This window comes from Chelon labrosus (genome assembly GCF_963514085.1).
Source record: "Chelon labrosus genome assembly, chromosome: 17".
Classification (NCBI taxonomy): Eukaryota; Metazoa; Chordata; class Actinopteri; order Mugiliformes; family Mugilidae; genus Chelon; species Chelon labrosus.
Window position 1 is genome coordinate 17,956,129 of NC_140350.1, and position 25,080 is coordinate 17,981,208.

Consider the following 25,080-nt stretch of genomic DNA (forward strand, 5'->3'; position numbering starts at 1 on the left):
GTACAGTTGAGCATTTTCCATAAACAGCATCATCAGCATTGCTCTGACCACACATGAATAATGTCTAATTGTGCTAACGCGTTAGCGAAATAAACTGAAACGAAATTAGCTAAGTGACTTAGCTCTGTAGTAACATAGCTCCGTTAAAGTGCTTCAGATTTTGTGTTTCAGCGAGAAAAAGAAAAGGTGAAAACAAAATGAATTAAAGGACATTTAACGCAATATAGATTTTTAATAAGATGTACTAGTCACCGTGAGGACATGACAGGCCACTCGTTTCTTTTTCGTTTGTTAATTTTCTCTGCAATGTTCTATATTTTTATTAATTCATATGTAACCTCTTATTTTTTGTCTATTTTTTTTACTTGATTTTACTCACCAATCAAATAATACCTTGGTTTCATCTTTCTCTGAAACACTTTGGCTTGACATCAACTAGAATTTCGTGATGGATGTGGCATTTTTTCAAAAAAAAAAATAAAAAAATGAAGCAGACTTATAATTTCCATTTGTAAATTCCAAAATGAAACAATAATAATCAAATAGTTTTGCTGATCTCTCACACAATCAGTAATTTTTACAACAAATCTATAAACCTCGTCACACCAGTTAAATGTAATGCTACAACATTTGCAGTGTCTGTCGAAGTCTTCCTGATAAAACAACTCGCGTTTTAAGGGCTTAAAACAAGTGAAACAGAAATAAAATCTCTGGGTATTTCAGTGGGTCCCCTCCTACAAAATGTCACTTGCTGGCGCAGAGCGTATGTAGAATGTAATGAAGTGTATGATAAGGCTAGATACACCCTCGTGCCTAGAGATAGAGATAGGAGACCCAGTAGACCAGGTTGAAGAGACCAAACGCAGTGGGGAAGAAGATGCGTGCATAAGAGTCTATCTTGGCGATGCGGATGTGCAACCTGCCGTGCCTCCAGGCTCCGGAGCGGCAGTCCTCGAAACAGCAGAAGAAGCTGGTGCAGTCCTTTCCGTCCAGACACTCGTAACCGTACTCCTCGTCTCGCTCCTGCATGTGAGTGGCGTTGTTCATCTGGATGGCTGTGGCCGAGCGTGGACGGATATCCACCGTGGGTGTCTGCTTTTAACAGGACAAAATGACACTGTTAGTCACCAGGACCTCGGAGTGCCGTAATCAAGGCTTCACTGACATAACAGGGGACCTAATTTGAGCTAGCACTTTCTGTCTCCTGCTTCGTTTTTGGTCATTAGTCAGCAAAATGTAATTTGCACCCTCTACTTGCCAATGGACCCTTTTTAATGTCAAGAAATACAAATAGACCCATAAATACCACCTGTGGCTGTAATTAGTGAAGCTTTTAGTGACAAAGGGTCGATCCCTGTGGACGCCATGATTCAAATTACACCTTCGGGCTGGGCCATAGCCGGCGTCGGAGGTAATATTTTTAGTACAGTTGTTCATATTGCTTTATTTAGCTAGTGCTGGGCAATGCCCCTCTATTTTTTATTTATTTTTATTGTGATTATGCTACTGCTGTTGCTGCAGCATTCAGAAATGGTGTGAAAACCATAAATAAACAGATGCGGCATTTGTTCTAACGGCTAGTTTTTAAAGTTAAAATTATAGTTTAAATGCCCAGTGATTCAACGAAATGTCACGGCTGACCTTTTTCACAGCAGACACTTTGCCATCTAAAAGCAGAACTGTAATTAATAACAGAATTGATGGCTGTATTCCAATGAACTTAGCTAGGACCTTGGTATTTTATGCCTTTTTGTGTGCACTGGAGAGGATCCCTAGGCCATTAAGTGGAACAGAGCCAGCAGTTCAGCTTTCTTTTTGTGCTATGATGAGGCAAAATGTCTGCTGGGAAAAAAATAAATAAATCTATTTGGATCAGAATGTGTGCTATAAGTGATTTTTACTGAAATCAGTTGTAACTGGCTTATGATGCATCATAAAGCTTAGGGAGGAGCATGTGCTGGCTGATGCACAGCTCAGTATTCCTCCAGCCCACTGCGTCTGTCACTACATGGGTTAAAATAAACCTCTTCATTCAATCTTAAGCTCGCCACTGGAGGGCACATGCTTTTCATTTGTGTAGAGTCCCAAAATAGGACAGTGACATCAGTGACTCTGTGGCACTGTCGTTCTATAGGGAGACAATTAGTATTCAAATGGACCGTTTTCATCAGCTTTTATCTTGAAATGCCATGCCACCTTTGCACAAATTGGAACTGTGGCTGTTTGGCAGATTAAATCCTCCCCTCCCTCCTTTGGCAGAAATGGAACATTCCTTGACCTTGCTGACTAGAGTGTCAAGCTCATCATTTAAAAAAGACACCGTGAGCTGTGTTCCCAAGTTTAACTTCTAAGAATTACTGCTTTAGCTCAAGAATGCGCCTGTGGTTGTCATTTAGGCCAATTTCTGTTTCGTCTAAATGTTCCAAATGACTGTACTAGAACTTCTAATACAATTTAAAACACATTTCTACTCTGTAGAGTGAGAATCGAAGATACTTTTGTTGTTTTTTTGCAACAAATCACAAAAAAAGTGATTTTTTTTTTGCCTCATGAAACAAAAGGCATGCTTGCTGTGAAAAAAATAAATAAAAAATAGGTCATTGCAGTTTAGTTTGAAACATTAATTGCCGTAAGCATGCATCTTCGAACAAGCTCAAACTACTGTTCAAAATGATGTTCATTCCCTACAGCTTCTCAATTTGCCCAGCACTAGTGCACAGACCCGCTGTCCCTTTGAAAACGATACATAACCACAAGGAAACAACATACGTGTTAGTTTCAGCACTGCTGTCCTGAAGAGACCGTATGTTAAGGTAATGAGGGGGTTAGCGGAGCAGGTTATGGCTCAGTTCTCAAAGGGGGATTGGTTGCACTGAAGGAAGCGCGGTGGAAGCTCAAGCAGAGGGAGCATTGACAGCATCCCACCGCATGGCCTGGTCAAGCTGGGCTATGCTGAGTTGGTGTTAGCAAAGAAAAGGAAAAAGAAAAACAAAAAAAACCAACACGGTGGCATTGGCAGCTTTAACTGGCTGAAAATAGACAACCGCTTGGAGGAGACAAAATGTGGAAACACTCAGGATCGTTCCTGGCTTTAGCTGGACATCAGATACTGGTGTTTCTATACTTGCAGGTAGATTTTTCACATCTTATATCTGGGCTTAAAATCTAATTTACTGACTAGAGTATTGATGTAAAACTTAATGTGGAATATTGATTTAGACCTTTATGTGGAAAATCAGATTGTGTATCAGGTTAAATTTAGATTAAGCTAATAGCTGTCACCCACTCTGATTCCTTTTGTGTGTCTATAGATTCCCATGTGCTAATCTCCTGGACGGACCTCCAGCTCTAATTAGCCTAACACAGCGCACGGGTTGTCTGTTTCAGTCTGTTAAGGCTCTGCTGACTCTGTAGGAAGCGTCAGGTTGAGAAGCCCAACAAACACACAGGTATAGATTTACTGGCAGGAGAAAGGGAAAGAAGAGGAAGCTGTTGTAGCGGCTGCTAGTTCACTGTGGTAACGACAACAAAGAGTGAAACAGGACAGAGGGAGCCAGAATGAGTCCACACTGGGCCTGGACTATTACATTCTCCTGGACACGGGATGTGTGGGATGCTTATTTGAATTTAAAAAAAAAAAAAAAAACCACACTGCATAAGTATGTCTGGCTGGCTGCCTCCGCACTGTGCACTGCAGAGCACCCCCCTTTTTTTTAATGCTATCTCTGATACCTATTTAGTAACTGAGGAGGAGTACAGTAAGAATGCAGGTAGATAAAGAGGGAATAGAGAGAGGCGTATCTGCTGTACAACAGACAGAAAAGCAGTGAGGTGCTGGGGGCTCGAAGAGCCAAAATGCAGCAGACACATGCAGTCAGACACAGGCAATATACCTTTGAGGAAAAGAGCCGGAGGAGCTTTTGTCCGGACAGGAGAAAAAGAATATGAGGAATTGAAAGAGAGTGAAAAAAAGACAACAAAACAAACACACAGAATACACGTAAACAGAGAACAACAAAAAAAAAAACTCAATAACCAGAAAAATATCAACGGAAACACAAAGATAATGTGTGAGAATTACAAGTACTTTTTTCTTAAACTCAAAATGGAAATAGAGGAAATATACTGCAGAGAGACATACATGTTACAAACAGACACGGGGAGATGCATGGTGGGATATATGTATCTCACATGCTTCATATGCCAACATCACCTTAGGAGAAATAGCACTGCAGAAAGATTAAGTGTACATGATCACATTCTCCTTGGACATCATTAGATTTTAAAGTGTTTTCAAGTGCATTCTTATCAGTCATCGTTCTTTAAGGAATAAAACAAAATCCCATACATCACATGGCACCAAAAGAGCTTACACGCATTAAACTATATATATATTCACGGTTATTTATATGTCCTACGATTATTTCCATATTTTTAACTATGCATGAACATCGCAAAAGACCTTTCCTTGCGCACTCCTCCCCACATCTTGGCAAGTCATGCAGAAAACCTAGAAAAGCCCCTCTGAGATGGCAAACTGGCATTACACCTTCCGCTTCATTATTCATTCATTCGTCCACGAGACCATGTGCAGAACCTCAGTAACAGCGTCTAAAACTGGATCGCCCCACTTTCCCCCGAAGTTCCAGTTCGATACTCCTCTTCACTCTTCAAGCGTGGTTTAATATCTTTCATACCTCGAAATACAGTAAATACTACGACTTCAAAAGGGGATTACCTACAACCCTGTTAAAGTGCCTCAACTTCACATCAACTGTTTCCAGTAATTAAGCTTCAAGGGGTAGATTTAAACCGGATTTCTGTAAAAAAAATAAAAAATCTTCAATTCTACAAATACAAGCCAACTCTAGCTAAATAGCGAGAAGCCCTATCCTCACTGTGAAAGGTAAATATGCTCCGTAAGTGCTCGGATATATGGTGAGAGCTTGCGGTCCTTAAACCGATCTGCCATGATCTCTTGAGGGATTTAAGGCTCATGTGAAGCCAATGCTACTGTCATGTGACCTGGGTCTAAATTACAACAGTAACAGATGTGTGGTGGATTATGAAAAGGTTCAAGCTCCATGCCTCAGTCATTGAGTTATTTGAGGTGGGGGCCCCCTGGGAAGATGCTCCCTTAGTGATGCTAAGCAGTGTGTAGCTTCACTTCCATAGCTTATCCCTGTGCTGTAATGCAGTGGGGGAGGGAAAGAGAATATGTAGGGACGACGTGAACTCTCACCTAAATGAGGGATTCTAGGTCATTTATACTAGCACAACACTTTTCTTTCTTTCTTTTTTTTAAAATGAGAAATAAGAAACTGGAGCGAAGCCTGAAACAAAAATCGAAAATCCTTATTTAGCTTTGGAAAGGCTCTCACCGGGTTCTTCTTCTTCTTGTCCTTTTTGGCACTCGGCTTCCTGTTGCTGACAAAGTAGTGCAGCGTGCCATACTCTATAAGCGCGGCGAAGACAAAGATGAAGCAGACAGAGACAAACAGGTCCATGGCGGTTACATAGGAAACTTTTGGAAGAGACTTCCTGGCAATGGTACTCAGTGTGGTCATGGTCAGCACAGTGGTGATGCCTGGTAACAAAACAAGAGAAAACAGGGAAAATTAGCTCTGCAACTATTTTAAATGTTATTTAATTATTAGGGCAGAACATAGTGTCTCAGCTGTTACGTTGTAGCATTAAGACAGGCATTTCTCAGAGTCATGGACCATCGTATGGCGTCCCACTTGAGAACAAATTCCTTGTACGTGGAATGCGTCATACACTCGGCCAATAAAGCTAATTTACATTTACATTTCCGCGTTTTTATTCGCATATTTCATTAGAGAAATTAAGAAGAAAAGGCCGCATGTGCTACTGTTAAGACATCTCCATCGCCAAAATATCTCGACAGCTGTAAGAAGGCTGAAATGAGCTAACGTCCAAGTCAAGCGGGTCACCTATGTGCTTTATGTGCTCCTAAATGTTTCAGTGCAGGAGGCAAATCATTCAGAGCAGGAACAGATACACTGCATGGGAGGCTAGTTCCATCAAACGTCACTGGAGAGTTAACGGTGTGCAACAAAACTGCCGCGATTTAGCTGCGTTAATCAATGAATTTATGGATTTATATCATAATCACAGGAAAAAATGCGCAGGCATCCAGACAAAACGGAATATTTATATGACACGAGGACAACGCAGAGTGTTTACAAGAGAGGGTGTGTACAACAACACAACTAAAATACTGCAGAATCATTTTAAGTAGCTGGTTTAGTAAAAAAAAAAGTTTATTTTCTGCGTCTGATACATTAAAAAAAAAATGGTGTTGGCTGTTTAATTGCAAGCTCATCCCGGGCCACAGGCCAATAGTTAGCAGCTGTTTAACTGTCCACTTGATCCACATACTTACTGGTTCAGAGTTCACCTTACATCGACCCTTACGCTGACATACTGCATTATTTCTATTCTCATAGCCGCCATCTGGTAACTGTTTTACTCACTCTGTCTATAATGATGGTGTAGATGGAGTGATGACGAGGAAATGTGTGCGGATTACTGACGGCAACACATTACAACAAAAAATAAAACAACTAGCAGCACCTCCTCCTTCTTTTATGCACACCATCCATTTAAGGTGACTTCCTTTGTGCGCGGAAAAATGATTAATGTCTAAATTTAACGTGGACTGAGTGACATCAGTCTGCGTCAAGATTAACATTGTTGTGCTGTGGGTGAATTGATATTTTTGGGTGGCATTGAAGGATTAAGAATTATGTCATCAGCATTAATCCGCTTCCTAACCACCAGGCTGCGAGTACCTCCTGCATCATGTTCCAAAGAGGAAAATTAAGACATTTGAATCTAAATACAATTTTAGCAGGGAATTAATAGTGTTATTAGTTCAACAGAAGAAAAAAAATTTCACGTCTGGAGCTGCAGAAGCAAGAGGAAAGAAAACAACCTATTTTTAGAGAGATTAATCACAGACAAAGTAATGACGATAGCAAGGTAGAATGAGGGTTTCTGGGTGCAGTGATCACTTTAAATTCACTTACACTTGCTAATACTCACTAATATTCGCATCACACAGGCCTTGAGGTCAGGCTTTAGAGCCTTAAGGGGCCAAACTGAAGCTGACCAAGGAATATGTATGTAACTGCACTGCGGGTGAACTTCTGAGAATGTCCACTGGACACCAAGGACAAGTTCAAATGCTGACACATTTCCTTGAAATTCTGCCCTCTTTTCTCATTCCTTGTCTGCTTTTTTTTTTTTTTTTTGCATTCTGTGAAGACGCCACCTGCATTATTATTGTGCTGAAGCTGCATCTCTGCATTTTCCCTGCTGTATTGCATAATTAATGCCTCATTAAGGCTTGCATGCAAACATATGTTCCAGGATAGGCTCTTCTAATCAAGATGCACTAGATTCCTAAGCAGCTGCCCTGTCTCAGAGGGAGGAAAGTGGGAGGAGACGAGGATGTTGAAGGAGAGGGTAAAAAGAAAAGAGTGAAGAGCATGAAAGAGGAAGCTTAGCAGACTGCTTCACAATGTGAGTGTGTTGACGACCACAGGGTTCTTCATGGGGTTCACAGCAGGGAGTAATTAAGACCAGGATGGCCTTAATGAACCTCACACCTGCAGCATATCTGGTGTGTAGGTAAGGCAAACTAACTACACAGATGAGCTAAAGTAAAAACTTGATGAATAGTTATAGAGACATGTATACCCTAGAAGACAAAGTAAACACAATGAATTAAATAACACATTTTAATAACGGATTTAAGCAAGGACTACAAATTACAAATGGTGTGAATAACCTAGTATTTGTTTTACCTAACGATGTCCTGGCAGGCACGGCGTCCTTGTTGATCCAGAACGAAACCCAGGAAAGGACGACAATAAGTGTGCATGGGATGTAGGTCTGGATGGTAAAGTAGCCCATTCTCCTGCTCAGGTCAAAAAAGACGGTCAGAACCACGTAGTCACCTATGAGAGGAGGACAGGAGACGAGAAGGGAACGGTCAAGTCATTGTGAAATATATAATATATAATAGATCAATGGGTATTAAGCCTGTATGAGGAGACACATGTATTATGTGCAAAAAGAGCAGAAATGGCAGAGCCATTCCATACTAAGTACTATAGTGACCCCGGTTTATCACTGAACATTATCTGCTACGGCCAAAGGAGGCTGTGTACAAACACACCAAGTATACATTATTGTTAAGTACATAATATTGTGTAACCAAAGTCTTCCTTGCATGTTTGCCAAAAAAAAAACCTACAATCTAAAATGAAACGGAGTGATTCACAGAGCCGGAGTTGGTCTCGCTTGGATGCACACAAACCCTTCTCTCTGGCAAAGTAGTTAACTGGAACACAAACCCCAGCATCCAGCTGATGATGAGCCATCTCTGGGCTGGCTGGCTGACCCAAGCAGATGTTGGGTGTTAAGAGGTTGAGGTTAGCTGAGTCCAGATAGACTCGACCCTGACAATATGATCATCCGGCCTGCCTGTTTAAAATGCATGCTAAGCATGCATGCCAAGCTCAGCAGCACTTACAAATGCACCCCCTTGCAGCACGCACACACACACACACACACACTTAATGTGCTCCTAACACACTTACAGTGATGGTGAATTGAACCAGGATTAAACGGAGAGACGTGTGCCTAAAGGAAACACATCTCGCACACACACACACACACACACACACACACACACACACTTTCCAATAGTATCTCGGACAGCTTGACAACTCAGCAACGCCTGCCAATAGTTACTGTCCTCTTTAGCTGTCTACCTGTACCTGTCTGTTTCTGTAAGTTCAATGACAGTTCACTGCCGACCTCCAGCTCAGTCATTTGTCTGCTAATTGATTTACATCAGACAATTAGCGGTGTCACAAACCTCCCTTGGCCTCTCACTATGGCTTGTAACCTGCAGGGCTCAAACATACACTATCCCAGATATGTATCTTTGTGTGTGTGTGTTTAAGCACCCATGGCACGAGAAGGTAGCCTCTGCAGCTGGGGAATGAACAGCTGGCTAATAATTTCCCCCATGAGAAAGGCCGTGCAACACACACCGCAGTTTACTGAAAAACAGCCTGCATCTGTGTATTTGTGCGTTAATGAGCGACAGAGAGAGAAAGAGAGGAAACTGTCAGTGTCTATTATCTCTGTGAACATGTGCACTCTGTGTAAGGGAGTGATCATAGTGTCTGGAAAGGGACCAAGTCTTTGTGATTTATCCCAGCATGCACCTCTTTCATTCACCCCGCCATTGATAGCATCATTAAATAAACCAAGTGCAATAACCCTGGCAGCAGCGGCAGCACAGCATTAACTGTTCATATCACCACGTGTGTTTTCTGCTGATGTAGGCAGGTGCACAGGATATTACGGTGCACTGGCCACGTCTGTAGGAGTACAGGAGACACATGAAGGCTGCACTCAGGGGTCCTGCAGCCCACTATTTGGTTTTTATTAACATTACATTAGCAGGGGCCCAAAACTGAGACCCCTGACAGCTGAAGAACGGCCGGTTAATACACCTTTTCTAGCTTGGTCAGCAGGAGAAAGCCTCCTTAACATCTCCTCAGACGATAATGGACTTTCCACCACAGGGGTGAGGTCGGTTGGTGTAAGAACCTCCTGCCGCACGCTTCTCTTTCTCCATATGCTCGCCAGTTTTATTAGGGGCCACAGTACTTGCCAAAAAGACACTTTGAGGAGGTGTTATCGACCGATCCCTTCCACTCTGGCAGGATGATGTAGTGGTATCAGAACGCCTGCCATTACAGCCCACTAGTAATGCATCAGTTTGTAAATGACTTCCTAATTCCACTCAAAGCAAAATGGTTTCCAGTTCCCTCACTGGATTAAGTGTCTGGCAGGGATTTCACAACAGAACCATTTGGGAAGCAAATAGTTTAGGGCTTCAGATAAACAGTCCCGACACAATTAGTAGTGTGTGGACACAGATTTGTTTTACATGGAGATGGTACTTGGCCGGGATTTTATAATGCGAAATATCTCAATGCGATTTTACTATGGGCTTTGTTTGTAAAGAAGTAACAACCATCATGAAAACTGGAGTGAATGTGTTATGGGTTGAGTATAACAGTTGTATAGATCTCTCGGAATACGATACATGCGATAGAGGCTTTAAATATTCATATTAGTTGAATCAGAAGCAGTTTATGATGCGTCTCCCGAGTCACCAATCTTGACTTTATCTGCCATTAAAGGTTGCAGTGCTGCACCTGATCCTACGCTATGCATTGCTCAAAATTTAGTACGTATATAAAAGATTGATGTAGGCTCCAGGTCAGAAAAGTGAAGCCACTGCATTCTTTGTAATAGCCAGCGGTCGAAAGCCCACTGGTTGTAATAAGAACGTCAGGAAACATTCTCCTCATGCGTTTATGGTGTCAATTGCTAGTTTCAAGGCTTCATCAATACACAATGATATGTATTTTGTAAATTGTAGTCACATTTTGAGAATACGGTCGATAAAGCAGGGCATACTTTAGGGCTACCCTGTGATGGGCAAGTTGCTACCTTATGGGTGTTTGTGTGTGTGTTTGTGTGTGCACTTGTCAACCAGCAGAACGGGGACTTTGGCGTCGTTACACACTCATAAACAGGGGACTCCACGTTGAACAGGGGTCATTTTTCAAGTCCCCTGTTAGTTATGCTTTAAATCAAGCTAAAATCATGTGAATGACAGTCCACTGTTAGCCTTGTTCACATGTATATGTGTGTGTAGTGTCCTCTCCAGCCTCATAATCTCATCCAAGTATGGACATGTCCAGTCTTTAAAAATCAATATGGCGATGGTCAAATTCAGATGGAAGGAAAGTTTTTTTTTTTTGTTTTTTTTTTTAAAACACACTGTGTTTTTTAGACTGATCGGGCATAGCATTATGACCACCTTCCTAATATTGTGGAGGCCTCCCTTGTGCCTCCAAAACAGTTGTGACTCATCAGAGAATGGACATGGGCCTTCTGAGGGTGTCCTGTGGTGTCTGGAAACAGAATGTTGTTAGTGGGGGACCTTTGGGTCCTATGGGTTGAGGAGAGGGGCCTCTGTGGATCATCCCACTGATACTTGATCAGTTTGGGATCTAGTGAATTTAGATTTCAGGTCAACACCTTGTGCTATTCTTCGTGTTTTTTTGAGTTGTTCGTAAACTGTTTTTGCATCCTGCTGGGGATGGCTGCTGCCATTAAGGAGTGTCATTGCTATGGGGTGGGGGTGCCTGGTCTGGTCTAGGTGGGTGGTACATGTTTAAGTAACATCCACACAAATACCAGGTCCAAAAGTTTCTCAGCAGAACATTTAATTGCCACAAGATCAATGATATTGATATTCACTTCTCCTGTCAGTGGTTTTAATGTTGTGGCTGATCATTGTACAGGCAAGGAAAGTGGTTATTCACATGTTTACACATGCACACCTGTGTATGTGGGATGAAAAGTCTTGTAAGACTCAGCTGGGATGTGAATCAGCCTTCACGTGCCTCTCAATTGGAAACCCTCAAACTAACCTCAGCTAGGACTGGTGGGGTGTGTTCACACTCCATCTTCACAGCTTCTGTAGAAAACTTTTCTTTTTCAAAGGTGTTAACACCAAGGTTGAATTTACGCTCTGCGGATCAGCGATGAATATAAAGAAGCCTTCATTACACTTTCACATGTTTCCATCAGCACCCACATCTCTGGTGACCCCGGAGGCAGACACAATCCCAGCTTCTTAATATTCATCCAGTCAACATCATGTGATAATTTCCCCAGTAACGAGAACACGCAAAAATATCTTCTGTTTCGTCTGCTATTAAAATGTCTAAAAGTTCAGATTTTTTCCAATGCCAGCCATCTTATTGCCGTAATTGCACTGCTATTAATTCACACCAGTTCTTTTGCTGTCTCTAATTCACGAATGAAAAAATGCTGATGACAGCTGTGCGAAAATTTTTTAAAAAAAATCAACTATTGTTCATATTAAGACACGGTTCGAAGTATTTTTATTAGGATCACACATTTTCTTGGCAAAAGCTATTTACATTGTGCTGATGTAATCTAAAGAAAGCAATAGAAACTGGGCCTCGCGCTCATTCACCAGAAAAGAGCGTTGCTTTATTGTTAAAAGCCGCGGAGACGGCGCAGTCAACAGAATTAGACTCGCACACCCACAGTGGACGCGTTCTTCTACTATGAGCCTTCTGATATGGTGGAAATACAAAGATGGATGTTTTATTATTACTATTAGAATAACGTAATTCCTACAGAGGTCTATATTCAATAGGAGGGTTGAATCGGCAAGATCTTGATCTCGGTGTGGCTGCATGTTATTGCAGAATAGCCGCGGGGAATTTCATAAAGCATGAAATATGGTAATTCAGGATTGCTGACCAGAAGAAAAAAACTGTCACATAAGTGTATCATTCTGCTGGCAGCCAGGCTGTAAATTAGTATGGATATGGATGGGCCCGGTAGACCTGAGGCACATGCTGGCCATCCAATGACGAGAGACAAGCCAGACACATTGCAGAGCTGCTGACAGGCTGTCTTACTTAGCTCCTCTGCTGTCAGGGGTCATGCTTTATCAGAGGTGACAGCGGACGCTATTGTGCATGTGTGTGTGTGTTTGTGTGAGAAAGAAGGCAGCTTTGCTAATGATCAGGGTTAAGGCATGGCTGGTTGCCAGGGTCAACAATACTTACAGAGAATGTTAAGTCACCACTTTCCGTGACATGACTACGGGCTATGTGTGTGTGTGTGTGATTAACTAGTTACCATGGCTTTGCATTTTGCGTCCACGGGCTACTGCAGCTATTCCGACAGTGGGTGGGAAAATGATGTCACAGCGAAAAATAGGCACAGCATTGTCACGGTGAGTAACTGCGGCAACACAGCGGCATGATTAAACAGCAGACAGGAGTCGACAGAGTTTGATTGCCTTGTTGTTAACATTGTGTTCACTGTGACAGGGACAGATGATTATCCCTCTCTCAGACGCACTAATAGCTCTCAAATTATTGAGAGCAAGGCTGTATATGGGATTTATGACATGTAGTAAGAAGCTGCCAAAACAGCTTTTCTTTTGCTTTATTTGAGGAGTTTAGTAGGAAGTGTCAAAGTCAGAAGGATTTTTTTGTTTTTAGATGTTGTCACATGCTAGTAGCTACCCTGTGTATGACTTATGCTTAGTCCACACATAGTCCACACAGGTCGTTTTTGCAAAAAACTATTTCTCCACATAGTAACACAAGAACACAAGTGAAGAGTTGTCGAGAACAAGCCTGCACAATGGGTGCTGACATAACCCTGACCCTACAGCACAGTTTGTGCCTCTGTGGGACATAGACGTCGTAACCTACGCACGTAACTGACGCCGGTGTGAAACATTTATAGCTGCGTGCTCGTCAGTCTGGCTTGCACTGTAAAAATGCTACCCAAGTGCGAGTCAACGCTGTGTCTTTTTTGACAGTTGGGTCAATTTTTGTTTCTACTTCCTGCTTCACTTTCGACAATGGCAACTGAAACCGAAGACGAGTCGTACAAATGTTTATATCTCTGAACCTCCTCAGTTAACCTTCCCTCAATGTGTTCCATCTTTATTGATCCAAAACAACTGATTCGGAAATTGCAGAGATGGAGAAGCAGCCGGAAACACGCTACTACCAAGCGGACCAATCACATCTCTTGCGGTCTGCGTCGCCGTGACGTGTAGTTACATTTCTGTGCACATCAGGCTATGGCAGTAGGGTCTGTGTAGGGTCTGGGCTGACGGGCATAAGACCATGTTAGTTAAAAAGCTATGAAAAACTGACCCCCATTGTGCTGGATCATGTTTTGTGTTTCAGATAAACAATCCCAAAATGATAAGCTGAATGTGTGGACCCATTGCATTACACAGATTTGCACTACATAAAGATTTAATCGTATAAATTCTTGGGATTTTACTAGCTGTCCAATTATTATTTTTTTCCAATTTTATATAAAATGGAGTATGTATGTGACGCGTCTGGGTGTAGCAGTGTGCACTATAGTCATATATTTCAGAATGCCGTATATAGGGGCCTTAAATATTAATACTGCTCCACTCAAAAGCATTTTACGAGGCTGTTCCTGCATCACCACCTTTGAGGCAAGGAAAGGTTAAATCACTTCATCTGGCATTATTGATTATAGCAGTGCCCTAGCTGAAATCAGAATTTGCCTTCAAGCTGCATTCCTTTTTTCGAGTCGGCACTCATTAGAAAACGTTTCCTAATGAGTTTATCGTCTCAATCGCTAGTTTCATATCTTCTTTAATACACCATGATGTTTAGTTTGTAAGTTATGGTCACACTGACACAGTATTGTCCCCTCCTCTCCTCCAGTGCTCCTCTCCGCCTCCACCTTCTCGTCCAAAAATGGTAAAAACTCAAATTTGGCCTCAAGCTGAGAACAAATTAATTTGAGCACAATGGCTAGAACATTGTCGACTTTTAGCCATGCAATCAGCATTACCAAAAACATTCATCCATTCATTCGTTCATCTTCTGTAATCACTTGTCCTGTGAAGGCTTGTGGGGGGGCTGGAGCCTAACCCAGCTGTCATCGAGTACACCCTGGACAGGTCACCAATCTATCACAGGGCTACACTCACATGCACACCTACGGCCAATTTAGAATCACCAATTAATCTAACGAGCATGTCTTTGGACAGTGGGAGGAAGCCGGAGTACCCAGAGAGAACCCACGCAGACACAGGGAGAACATGCAAACTCCACACAGAAAGGCCCAGTCGGCCTGGATTCAAACCCGGAACCTTCTTACTGTGAGGCATCAGTGCTAACCACCACTCCACTGTGCCACCATTACTAAAAACATTTAGAATTAATTAAACCACCACAAAATAATTACTCACCGGCTGTGGGACAGTTGCCTGTTCTTCCCACTTGGTAATCCAGCCTGGGCTACCATCTAATATCAATCAGTCCGTATAAAAACTGTTACATCTCAGGCCCCAGACAAACATCTAGTTTAATTATCTTCCTCATCTAAATTCTTTTATTTCTCTACAGAATTTTGAAAGCAATCAGAACTCCATTAGTAAGTTTATTTCCACCACATAATGTAATTAAAAACAAGGCCATAACATTCAGGAGCCAATTCTCCCTCAGTCTTCATTTTAGCTGTGTTCTTACCTCGTCTAAAAATGGCTTCATTATTTCTTATTCACACACCGAGGAGAGACGTGATTCGCACTCATTACATAAGCCTGAGTTTCCAAAATTCAACTCTCACGCTCCTTTCTCCTCATGTTTAATATATCACCTCTTTTTCTATTTCTTTCCCTGGTCTTATTTTCTGCTCTGACTATCGCTCAACAGTCACGACACCAACGGCTAGACTTGTTTGTTTTTCTTTATAAAAGCAAAGATGAGTCCAAAATAAAGACAGCTAATTTAGGAAAAGTTAAAGTGAGGAGATACGGTGATACAAAGCACACAAGATTCCCAGGATTTCCAGAGTTAATTCACCAGGCTCGCAATCGCCCTCAGTAATAAATTGCACCGTACGACTATCTTTATCTGTGAAATAACACAAGAGTAATTCAACTGCATCCTTCTATGCTGTGGATTTTCTTTCTCTTTACACCTGGTTCTGGAAGAGAAAGCAAAAAGAATAAAAAATAAAAAAAGCTACAGCAGAAACATCAATTTGTTTGCAATACACAGAAGAAGCCCTGAGTCGTTATCTGCCACAGTAATAACCTCTGTGAAGCCTTTTCAGCCTTTAGACGCTCAGACAGAAAATCGAACAACACGGACGCCACAGCGCTGACCATAAATATTTTTATAACTGAGGAACGTTCATGTGTGGAAACACCTGGGCAGTAACAGTTTACCGTCACCGATTTATCTTCGGACAATCTGCAAGCAACTACCAGATGCCACGTGAACATAACAGAACTCAAACTTTGCTCTTAAATGTCACTTAATAAAATTTGAGGATCTGGAAATTTTGAATCAGTCAACATTTACTACATTTTGTCTGAATGTCATGATTCATAAGAAAACACACTAATACAGGATATCTTCAGGATTATTTTTCAGCCATAATGACACAATGTACTGCTCTTTACAATAGCGGTAAAGTTATTTAAATCTACACCGGATGGATAAGCTCAGATAAACATTGTATGAGACAAGACAACCGGCTCTCATTTCATTTCCAATGGCTTTAGACCTTTGGATAGTTGGTTTTAAGCTTTAAAATTATATTCAACACGCAAAACCACAGCACTGAGTTTCTGCGTGTCTGTACAGAAGCCTTCATATCAAAACACCTTCATATCAAAAAGACCTTTCCCCGAAAAAAAAACAACAACATTCAGAGTTAAATAAACTGCTGTATTCAGTGCTGTGCACCTTTTAAGCAATATGCTTTCCCTGTGCTTAGTCGCGTAAATGATTGCAGTTATCTGGCACGCATATTAAAAATGCATCCCCTCCTACAGATTTATAGACAGTTTCATTGAAGGTAGCACATTTGTGTGAAGGCAGGTTAATCCTCTTAGTAAACACAGTCTAAGCTTAGATAGCTGGAATTGTAATTTGACTGCAGCCTGTGCTTAACTTACCGGTAATATGCCACTGATACATTACAGAATCTGTGACATGTATTAGCACAGATAACACATGCAGTGCTCCATTCAAGGCTTAGTGAAGTAATATCTTGTGCCACGTATAAATAACGATACTGAGGAGTTCTGATATTAAAAAATAAAGTGTTTATCTGCGGCAAGTGCCTAGAATTCGGGTGATGATGCAGTACAATTGCAGTTCTAATTAAGAATAACATGGGACCGTTCATTCTGTTTTTATGACTATTTTGAAATGTATCCTCCAGACACAGAACCCCGAGGCTACAACATGGCCCCCTTTTCTTTTTCTTTTTAACACGTTTATTGAGCAATAAAGACCTGGCTGAGGAACAACTGTAACTCTGAAGTGTTTTTTTTTTAGCCCCTTTGAGGCTGTTACGCTCTCCGTGAGGAGCGAGAAATTTGTCGTCCTCCTTGGGGAGTTCTCGCGGCTTGTTCTCGACACATCAACAGGGAGAACTTTTTTCTCATGTGCTGTCCGGGAAACTATTCTGTGATTGGTCAGAAATCGGAAGTGGGCGTGGTTAATGCAGAAATGCTGGCGGGCACTCTGTGAGCTCCCAGATGCTAATATTTGCAGTGTAACCGCTAATCTCTCCTGAGTAGAGATGGGCATACCGTATGTGGACACGATGTCCGATGTCCGAAAATAATAAGAAAAGTGCCTCTCGTCGTCGTCCGTCTACCATGTCTCCCACAATGCTTAGTGCATGTGACATACGCTTGCAGTGGGAGGGCCCTATGAGGACTTCCCCAGAGTTCGGCGCTTGAGCTTCTCGTGAAGTATAAATGACCTGGCCAGAATGAACTTAGTTCTTGCTCTAGCTCACCTTGAGAACAAGAACGAATTTCTCGTGGCGTATGTAGCAAGCTTAACTAGCTCCGTCCATCTTAACAGGATCTCAAGAAAAGTCCATTTAGTAAGAGTGCATGCCGGAGGTCTAGGTACAAACTCCATAGATCTCATAGTAACAAGCTGCTGCGACATATCTAAATGAGGAAGCCCTCTTGTTCTGCTTTACAATATATCCTTTTACAGAAGCACTGTGTAATGTCTAGGGCCCTGTTCAGAACAAGTGTTAACATGCATCCTTGGTGATTCGATTGCAAGTGGGCAGCTATAAGTACGGGTGTGAATGCTCCCAGGTCACATCGATAAATAAATAAATCAGAAATAACATGCGATTTTCAGTGGGCTACTGAGTCTTCACGGCTCATCGTGAACCACACATTCTCTGTCGATTCACAATGATAAAAACAACATTGTTCATGGTTCTGAAACAGCAGCAGCAGCAGCTGTTTGCACAACACACTACTGCGCCCCCCAAATCATATGGGTGTTTATTTGGATGCGGGGTGCCGGAGCTGCAATCCGATCACAGTGAGACATATTTGCATTACTGTCCCTACTGAAGAGACTAAACAAAGCAAGTTATTGTGTTTTGTCAGAAATCCTAAAACCCACTTATAGATCAATTCTAAAATATATATATTTGATCAGACTGGTTGTGTATAGGCATATAGCAGACAAAAAGGGTATTTAATTCACAAAGTAAAGTACCACAGAGGAAAATAATAGCAGAAGACAAAATAATATTATCTGAACTCTCTGTTATTTATTAGAAGCAGTTATCAAAGTCTTCCTTGTTGAAATCAAATTAACTCTGCACCAAACTTCCTGTTCTTTATCTTGTTTTTATGAGTATTATGTTTCTGAATAATATCTGTGCCAGCAGAAGTCAAGAAGAAGGACACACAAAACCCTCCAAACACGCCTTCTCTGACAGCTTCTGCTTTTTTTTCTTTATCGGCTGAGCATCCTTTTCTTTATTTTCCTCTCTCGCATTTTTCATATCCTCTTTTATCCCTCGTGCATCTCTCCCCGCCTCTTGACCTCCATCTTTGTCGAGCAGGATCTCAACCGAAAAACCGACACGAACCACGTCATTTATTTACATCCACTCGCTTTGCTTCTCTCGCAAATGAGATGAGTTTAATTTTGTAGTGGGTACGTATTCCGGTGTCCTAGTTTATCGCTCTGGAACTTGTGCTGCAACTGTGGAAAGGTTCCATCTTTATTAAAGGGAATTAAGTAAGTGCCAGGACTGTTAAAGTCACACATTAAGTTGTAAGAGATTGTGACTAAAGTAAGTTGCAGGAATGGAGCAATGGGCTGCCTTTCACAATACAATTACTCGCTCGCTTCAGTTCATATTCCTGTGTGCTTCATGGTCTGTCCACCATGAAATAACAACCAGGACTGACAGTCCAACAGGCCACAAGACGAAAAAATCTCTCTAAATCTGGGCTCTTTTGCTCTGCACCACAGGGTGCTCTTTTATATGCAGGTTGTGGTCGATGGTGAGGAAAACAAGAGCCTTATTTTCCCAAAGCAATCTCTCCTCTTATGGCCTATCATTCCCTGTTTTCAGGTGTTAATTACTGGCTTATTAGACTGTCAACCGAGAAAGGCGGAAAGAAAGAGGAACCGAAGGGGGGGAGGGGAGGATGCGTAAAAAGTAGGACACAGGAATACACCGGGTGCAAAATAAAAATCAGGAGAAAGGATGGGGAGGTCTGGGTGGATATATGCCGCAAACACTTGTAAACGTGAATAGTAGTGTGTGTGATGGGTTAGGATGTGTGTACGGAGCACAGGAGAGTACATGGGGAGGACTGTAGATTGGTATTTAACTCCACAAAAGGAGGATTCTGGCTGAGTCAGAGCATTTTTCCTCCCACTCCTGCCCATCATAAGTATCACCCAGAAGCAAGAGGGAGAACTCACAGACAGGAAGAAAGGGGATGAAGTGAGGGAGAGATTAGAGAGTCACACCACGGCTAATGGATTGTTTCTTAACCTTTAAGAAGTGCTAAACCTCCGAGATGGAGCGATCATCACCTGATAAAAGCCTGCAGCTTATTATTCCCGTTAAATGACTGTTTTCATACGCGGCATAAAGTCAGGGATAACCTAGTGTCCATTTACTTTTACTAAAATAATATAAATTTTCCTTCATATTCAGTCAACTCCAGTAAGACTGGCAGTTTTTACCTCAACGCTTGTGTGCGACTTTAAATTAATCCGTGTAAATATGGCAGGAAACTAACGGTGCAACCATAAAGCAATATCTGAACATTGTCCTATATCCTGTTTGCATGTGGTTTGATTTCATTGTGTATCTCTCTTTTTATATTTTTGTGAATTCTTTCGTGACATTACTCATGAAGATAATTCATGTAATATGCCGGAGCGTTCACGGGTGTTTTATTTGATCAGGGATTCAGTGTCTCAGCAACTATTAAAAGAAAAAAAAAGAAAAAAAAAAAAGCGCAGGCATTTTGGTTTTATTGCTTTTTTTTGCCTTCCTCCATCTTTTCTTAATTTAAACCAGGCAAGCAGCGACGAGCGCTCTTGTCTCGGCGGCATCATTTCATGTGCTTTGGATTTCTGCTGTCGAAACCTGTATGTGGCACAACCGTTGCCACACGGAGAGATTTCACACACCTCCCTACGCCAAGTCGCCGTTTCCACATTGTTTTTGTCCTCTCTCCATTTTTTTTTTTTTTAAAAAGTGGATTTCCTTGAAAGAGCAGCTTTTCTGTTTGGCACTGAAGCGAAAACCAAACATAGCCTTGGTAAAACTCTATTGAATGTTATATTCTGCTAACATAGAACTCAAACATTATCCAAGGACTCGGTGACGAATGGCATGAACTAAAAAAGACACCTTTGTAAGACATACGGTAGGAACTGGATAACTATATATATATATATATATATATATATATATATATATATATATACAACATATTTTGCACGCTGCAGACGCCATATTTATGACTGCACTATTTTGTTGCAGCAGAACTGTATCAGTATTACTTATTTTAGCTGTCTTGTTGTGTGTGTGTGCGTTTTAGAAATTATAGTTTAGGTTCCCTTTCACAAGACCAAGAGCCTAAAGATAGAACAATGATGCACACTGCCATGCTATAAGGGGAATCCTTTAGCTTCGCAGAGGGTGACTGTGCTTAGCGAGAGAGTGTGTGTACACTGTGAGCCACTTCCTTTCAACCACAATGCCTCCAGATTTTGCCCCATCAAAGAATCATCTGGAAACTGTGGAGCTCCGTAATCCGGAGAAGGCCACTGATGTGTCCCTGGGCTTTCTCCACTCAAACCGAATCACACAGACGGGCGCACACAGACAACAGGGCTGCACGACATGGCTTTTGGAAGGTCACTCTAAGAATAGCTTCCGATACATACATACATACAAAAAAAAATAAAAAAGTGGAGAGTGCCCACTGAAATGTGCATGCGGGAAAATGGACATAAAAATATGCAATAATTCATGGACACAGGCGCGGACCGAAGCACTCATACTGTCAAACACACACAAAGATACGTACCACTGGCTGATGCACCGAGAGTACATTTGTGCTCAGCTAAAAGGGCAGCAAATTAACCACCTCATGTCCCGCTTGCACCAACCCATGATTCACAGCTTTGGAAAGTGAAGCTGTTGCGACGCAAAAAAAAAAAACAGAAACAAAGAAAGACAGCATCGATTCCCTTTATGCTCGGTAGGAAAAACCTCCTGCCCATCTAAGCAATGCTGTTTTATGCTCATTTATCCCACTAATGTGAAAGATGGATAATAGCTGCAGAGGGGGCCCTGTGATAGTATTTGATGGTTATTGCAAATGCACCCCACAGGCTACATTATTCAGCGGAACTTGACAAAAAACAAAACAACTAATCACGGGTTCCTAGATGAAATAAATCACTTGTTCATTTGTTTTTCCATGATAATACGTCTTCCATTACCTCCGTTCCATCCATCCAACGCTTGCATTTGTGATGTATCAATGCAGCCATGCCTCATGTAAAGAACGCATTTACTTTTAGCCAGGTTTGGGTCAGTGTCAAGTGTCTATAAACACTTTGCACATAATACTTAACCACGCTGCATCTTAGATACTGTTTAAACTATGGGAAAGATAGAAAGCCATTTGAAAATGTGTCGTAGTTTTCTTTTTGACCACAGCAACATGAATAAAGTATTTTCACTCACATCCTTGACCTTTGTACACGCGCGCTACATGGATTCCGCTCTGTAATGTTTCTTTGCAAGACCAGAGAAGATGCCGTCACTTTGCTCTATTACATATCTGCTCGTCCTCTTTCTGCAGCTTTCAATGTCTTTTATCGCGGTCTTAGCCCGCACTGTGACATTTCTGATCATCCCTGAACTCCAGCCGAACAGATGAGTGAGAGGGGAGCTCCTTTAGCTGAGTACCTACTGACATTCAAATCCTCTGCAACGCCTTTGGCATTTTTCTCCTCTGGTGTCCTTTCAAGAGTCCTTTCTTGTCATAAGCAGCGTTTTTTTTTTTGTTTGTTTTATTTTATTAATTTTTTTTTTACTTTAGGACTCTGCGTGTGTGCGTGTATGCAAATGTTCGTGTTTGAAAATGCAGGTATGGGCTTGCAGGCAGCGCAGGCAGCCCTGATGTGAAGTGACATGTTGAGAGACCAAGCCTTTGGACACTGGCTGAGGGAGGGGAGAGAAACCAAATAAAAACAGACATAGCCTTTATAAAAAGCTACAACACAGCTGCACCAGAGCAGCAGATGGCATGTCCCCACTAACCCCCCCCCCCCCTTTCGTTACAATATCACTCAGTCGTTCTGTGTTCATGCGCCGCTTTTTATCATCTTTGTTTTTATTTAAAAAAAAAAATGAGGTACTCCGAGAGCTCAGATGTGTGATTGTAGAAGAGATTGGTTGTGTGTGAGAAGCAGTCTCTTCCTCCGGCTATCTGCTACAGTCATCATTGTCTGGATCAGGCCAATTCACCTGCCTGCCTGTCTGCTTAGCTTACCATTATGAGGCCCTTTGTTGCCTCACCTGACCTATTTCAACTCACCTCAACTGATTCAACATAGTGGCTTAAATAAAAAGAGAAATAAGACAAGATAATCCTTTATTTATCCCATAGTGGCAATATTACATGTAGTCTGCAGTCCATGGCTACCAGAGCTCCTCCAGTCCAGATGGGAACATGCAGCGGCAGTATAATGACACTTCACTCACACATCAGTGTCCAAAGCAACAACTAAAGGAATTGTGCTGTTTTTAGCTCTAATATTGCGGTGGTATTAGCTCTAATAACCGCATTAAAGCAAGGAAGGTAACCTATAATGGTAGCACATATAGTTTCAGGTTTAGAAGCACTGTTATCGTGGATTCTTTTGTAACATTGATCACGAACATGCAGCCGGAGTCGTGCAAAGACCTATTTTCAGAAACAAGAATGACAGGATTGCAGCAACAGATGGTGTGACTTTTGAAAGCGTCCTTACTTTTCTTTTTTCTTTCAGTGTCTAAAACTTTTGCACAGAACCGTAGGAAGTACAGACAGAACTAAACTAACTGGAGAGTACTGTCAAAAAAGAGGATTTATTGCCTCAGCGATCAAAGCAGCAAACCGAAACACATGCGCCACTACTTTTGATGTTTCTAGTATTATTATGTTTGGCAAACTTAAAATGCATGGGAGGAGCTGGGAGACAGTGAGACGGCATATTAAAGAAGCAGTGCCCACAGCATGGCGAGCACTAGAGACAGACGACTGGGTAATTATAATGCCCTAACTGACTGCTTTTTGAGACAGATGTTGTGTTTGCGAATCTCAAAGCAGGTCAGATACCCAGACTGACTGCAGAATGAGACAAGAGGTCTCTTAGCCACAGTCAAGGTTCTCTGCTCTGACAAGAGAGCAGATGGCGGTTTGTGGAAATAACAAACCCGATCAAAGGGAGGGAGAGAGAGAGAGTCAGAGGACTCTGCAAATTCTCCTCTACAACTCATCTTCTTACACAGATTGCATTTTTGTTATCACTTAAAAAAAATGGACAAAGAAGAAATATGACAAAAGATTTTATTTTATTTTTTTACTTCTCTGATCACCTTGCACCGCGGCAGTTCAAGCGTGCGGTACCATAACACACCTTAGACTCTTTCTGCCTCTTTGAGTATGCTCATTACACTGCACAGACTGGCTGCTGGCCAGGAATCAGATTCTTCTTGTGCAGTTGTATCCACACATTTAAAATGACAAAACCACATTTGAGGAGGTCGGTAAAGTGTTTTTTTTTTCATGGCATGCAACTAAAGTGATGTAGTGTTGTGTCCAATAGTATAGTATTTATAGTAGAATGGATTACCTAACAGGAATAACAGATTTAACACCCCCAGCGAAAACAGTACAGCATATAACCTCCAAGTAAACTGTTCATCAGAGGAGAGAGTTCCACCTCCACTATCTGGCGCTGTAAATTGCTCTAAAGTTGGCTCTATGTTCATGCAGTCCACCGTAATAAAATGATCACCGTAAAATACACGTGCAACCAAAAAAAAAAACGCAAAATACAAAATAAATCCAGATTTAAAGGCATTCAATTCTTGGTAATTCTTTCACACTGCTACCAATTTATCAAACTACCTACCTTCTTCTTATAAGACCGGGCTCTTAGATCGAAAGTATCAAGCTAAATGACAATGACGTACACGCTAATGCTAATCTGGAAATGGTGGCAAGTATAATGACGATATTGATTTGACTGTTATATAACTGATAATAGTGCTTCTAAACCTAACTGATGGCCCTGTGGTAACGAAGCTAATCTAATGAGAATGAAGTCTCCTCTGGCCAAAATGAATCTCTGTGGCCTGCTTGAATTCACACCACAGACAAGTACAAAGCATGCATGCATTTCCTTGCAGAACATTACATACATTACTCACAGACACCTCATGAATATGAACATAAACAAATAAGCATACGCATGCAAACACTGTTTGCTCGGAAAAACGTCAGCACTGTTCAGCAGATTTTCCTCCAGCGAACATTTGTATTCGCTCAGAATTGTCAACCGGAATCCACCGTTTAAATCCATCTGACCTTGCTAGTAGAGAATGCAACGAACGACGGTTAGCTCTTATACTTGTACAGGTACAATGGAGGAGCATAGCTAAGAAGTGGGAAAGAAATGTATGTAAGATACTGAAGAGGTGTGGCCGATTTGAGAAGGCCAGAAAGTGAAATTAACTCAAATTGGTGATGTATACATTAGGAACCAATCCATTCCAACAGTCTTTACAGAGTGAGTCTTTAATTGGAAGGAAAGATGACGTCTTTTCCTACCTGAGACAGTTCTGACGATCTCAGAGGTGTTCCTCAGGCCCACAAAGGAGAACTGGTAGAGCCTCCAGGAGCGGATGTCCCCAACCTCCACCGAGCTCCTTTTCCACTTGTACACAATCTCCTCCCTGGGGTAGCCGTCTGAAGAAGTGAGAACATTTAGAATGACACGGAGCTTTAGCTAAAACTCAGAGAATAGAGGC

General features: G+C 41.7%; 1 protein-coding gene across 4 annotated transcripts in view; it reads right to left on the reverse strand.

Annotated features, from left to right (window-relative positions):
• Nucleotides 1-619: 619 nt before the first annotated feature.
• The window catches only part of gabrg2 (gamma-aminobutyric acid type A receptor subunit gamma2), a 30,639-nt gene continuing 6,178 nt past the window's right edge, over nt 620-25,080 (reverse strand). Inside the window, exons 4-8 of one of the 4 annotated variants that reach the window (XM_084565535.1) lie at nt 24,881-25,018; nt 7,833-8,024; nt 5,382-5,587; nt 3,894-3,917; nt 620-1,092 (exon numbers count right to left, since the gene is read on the reverse strand). In XM_084565535.1, coding sequence (XP_084421661.1) covers nt 814-1,092; nt 3,894-3,917; nt 5,382-5,587; nt 7,833-8,024; nt 24,881-25,018 — 839 coding nt within the window. In that variant the 3' untranslated portion in view covers nt 620-813. Of the gene's footprint in view, nt 1,096-3,893; nt 3,918-5,381; nt 5,588-7,832; nt 8,025-24,880; nt 25,019-25,080 lie in introns of all 4 variants that reach the window. The other 3 variants (XM_084565534.1, XM_084565537.1, XM_084565536.1) reach the window with 3 other exon arrangements.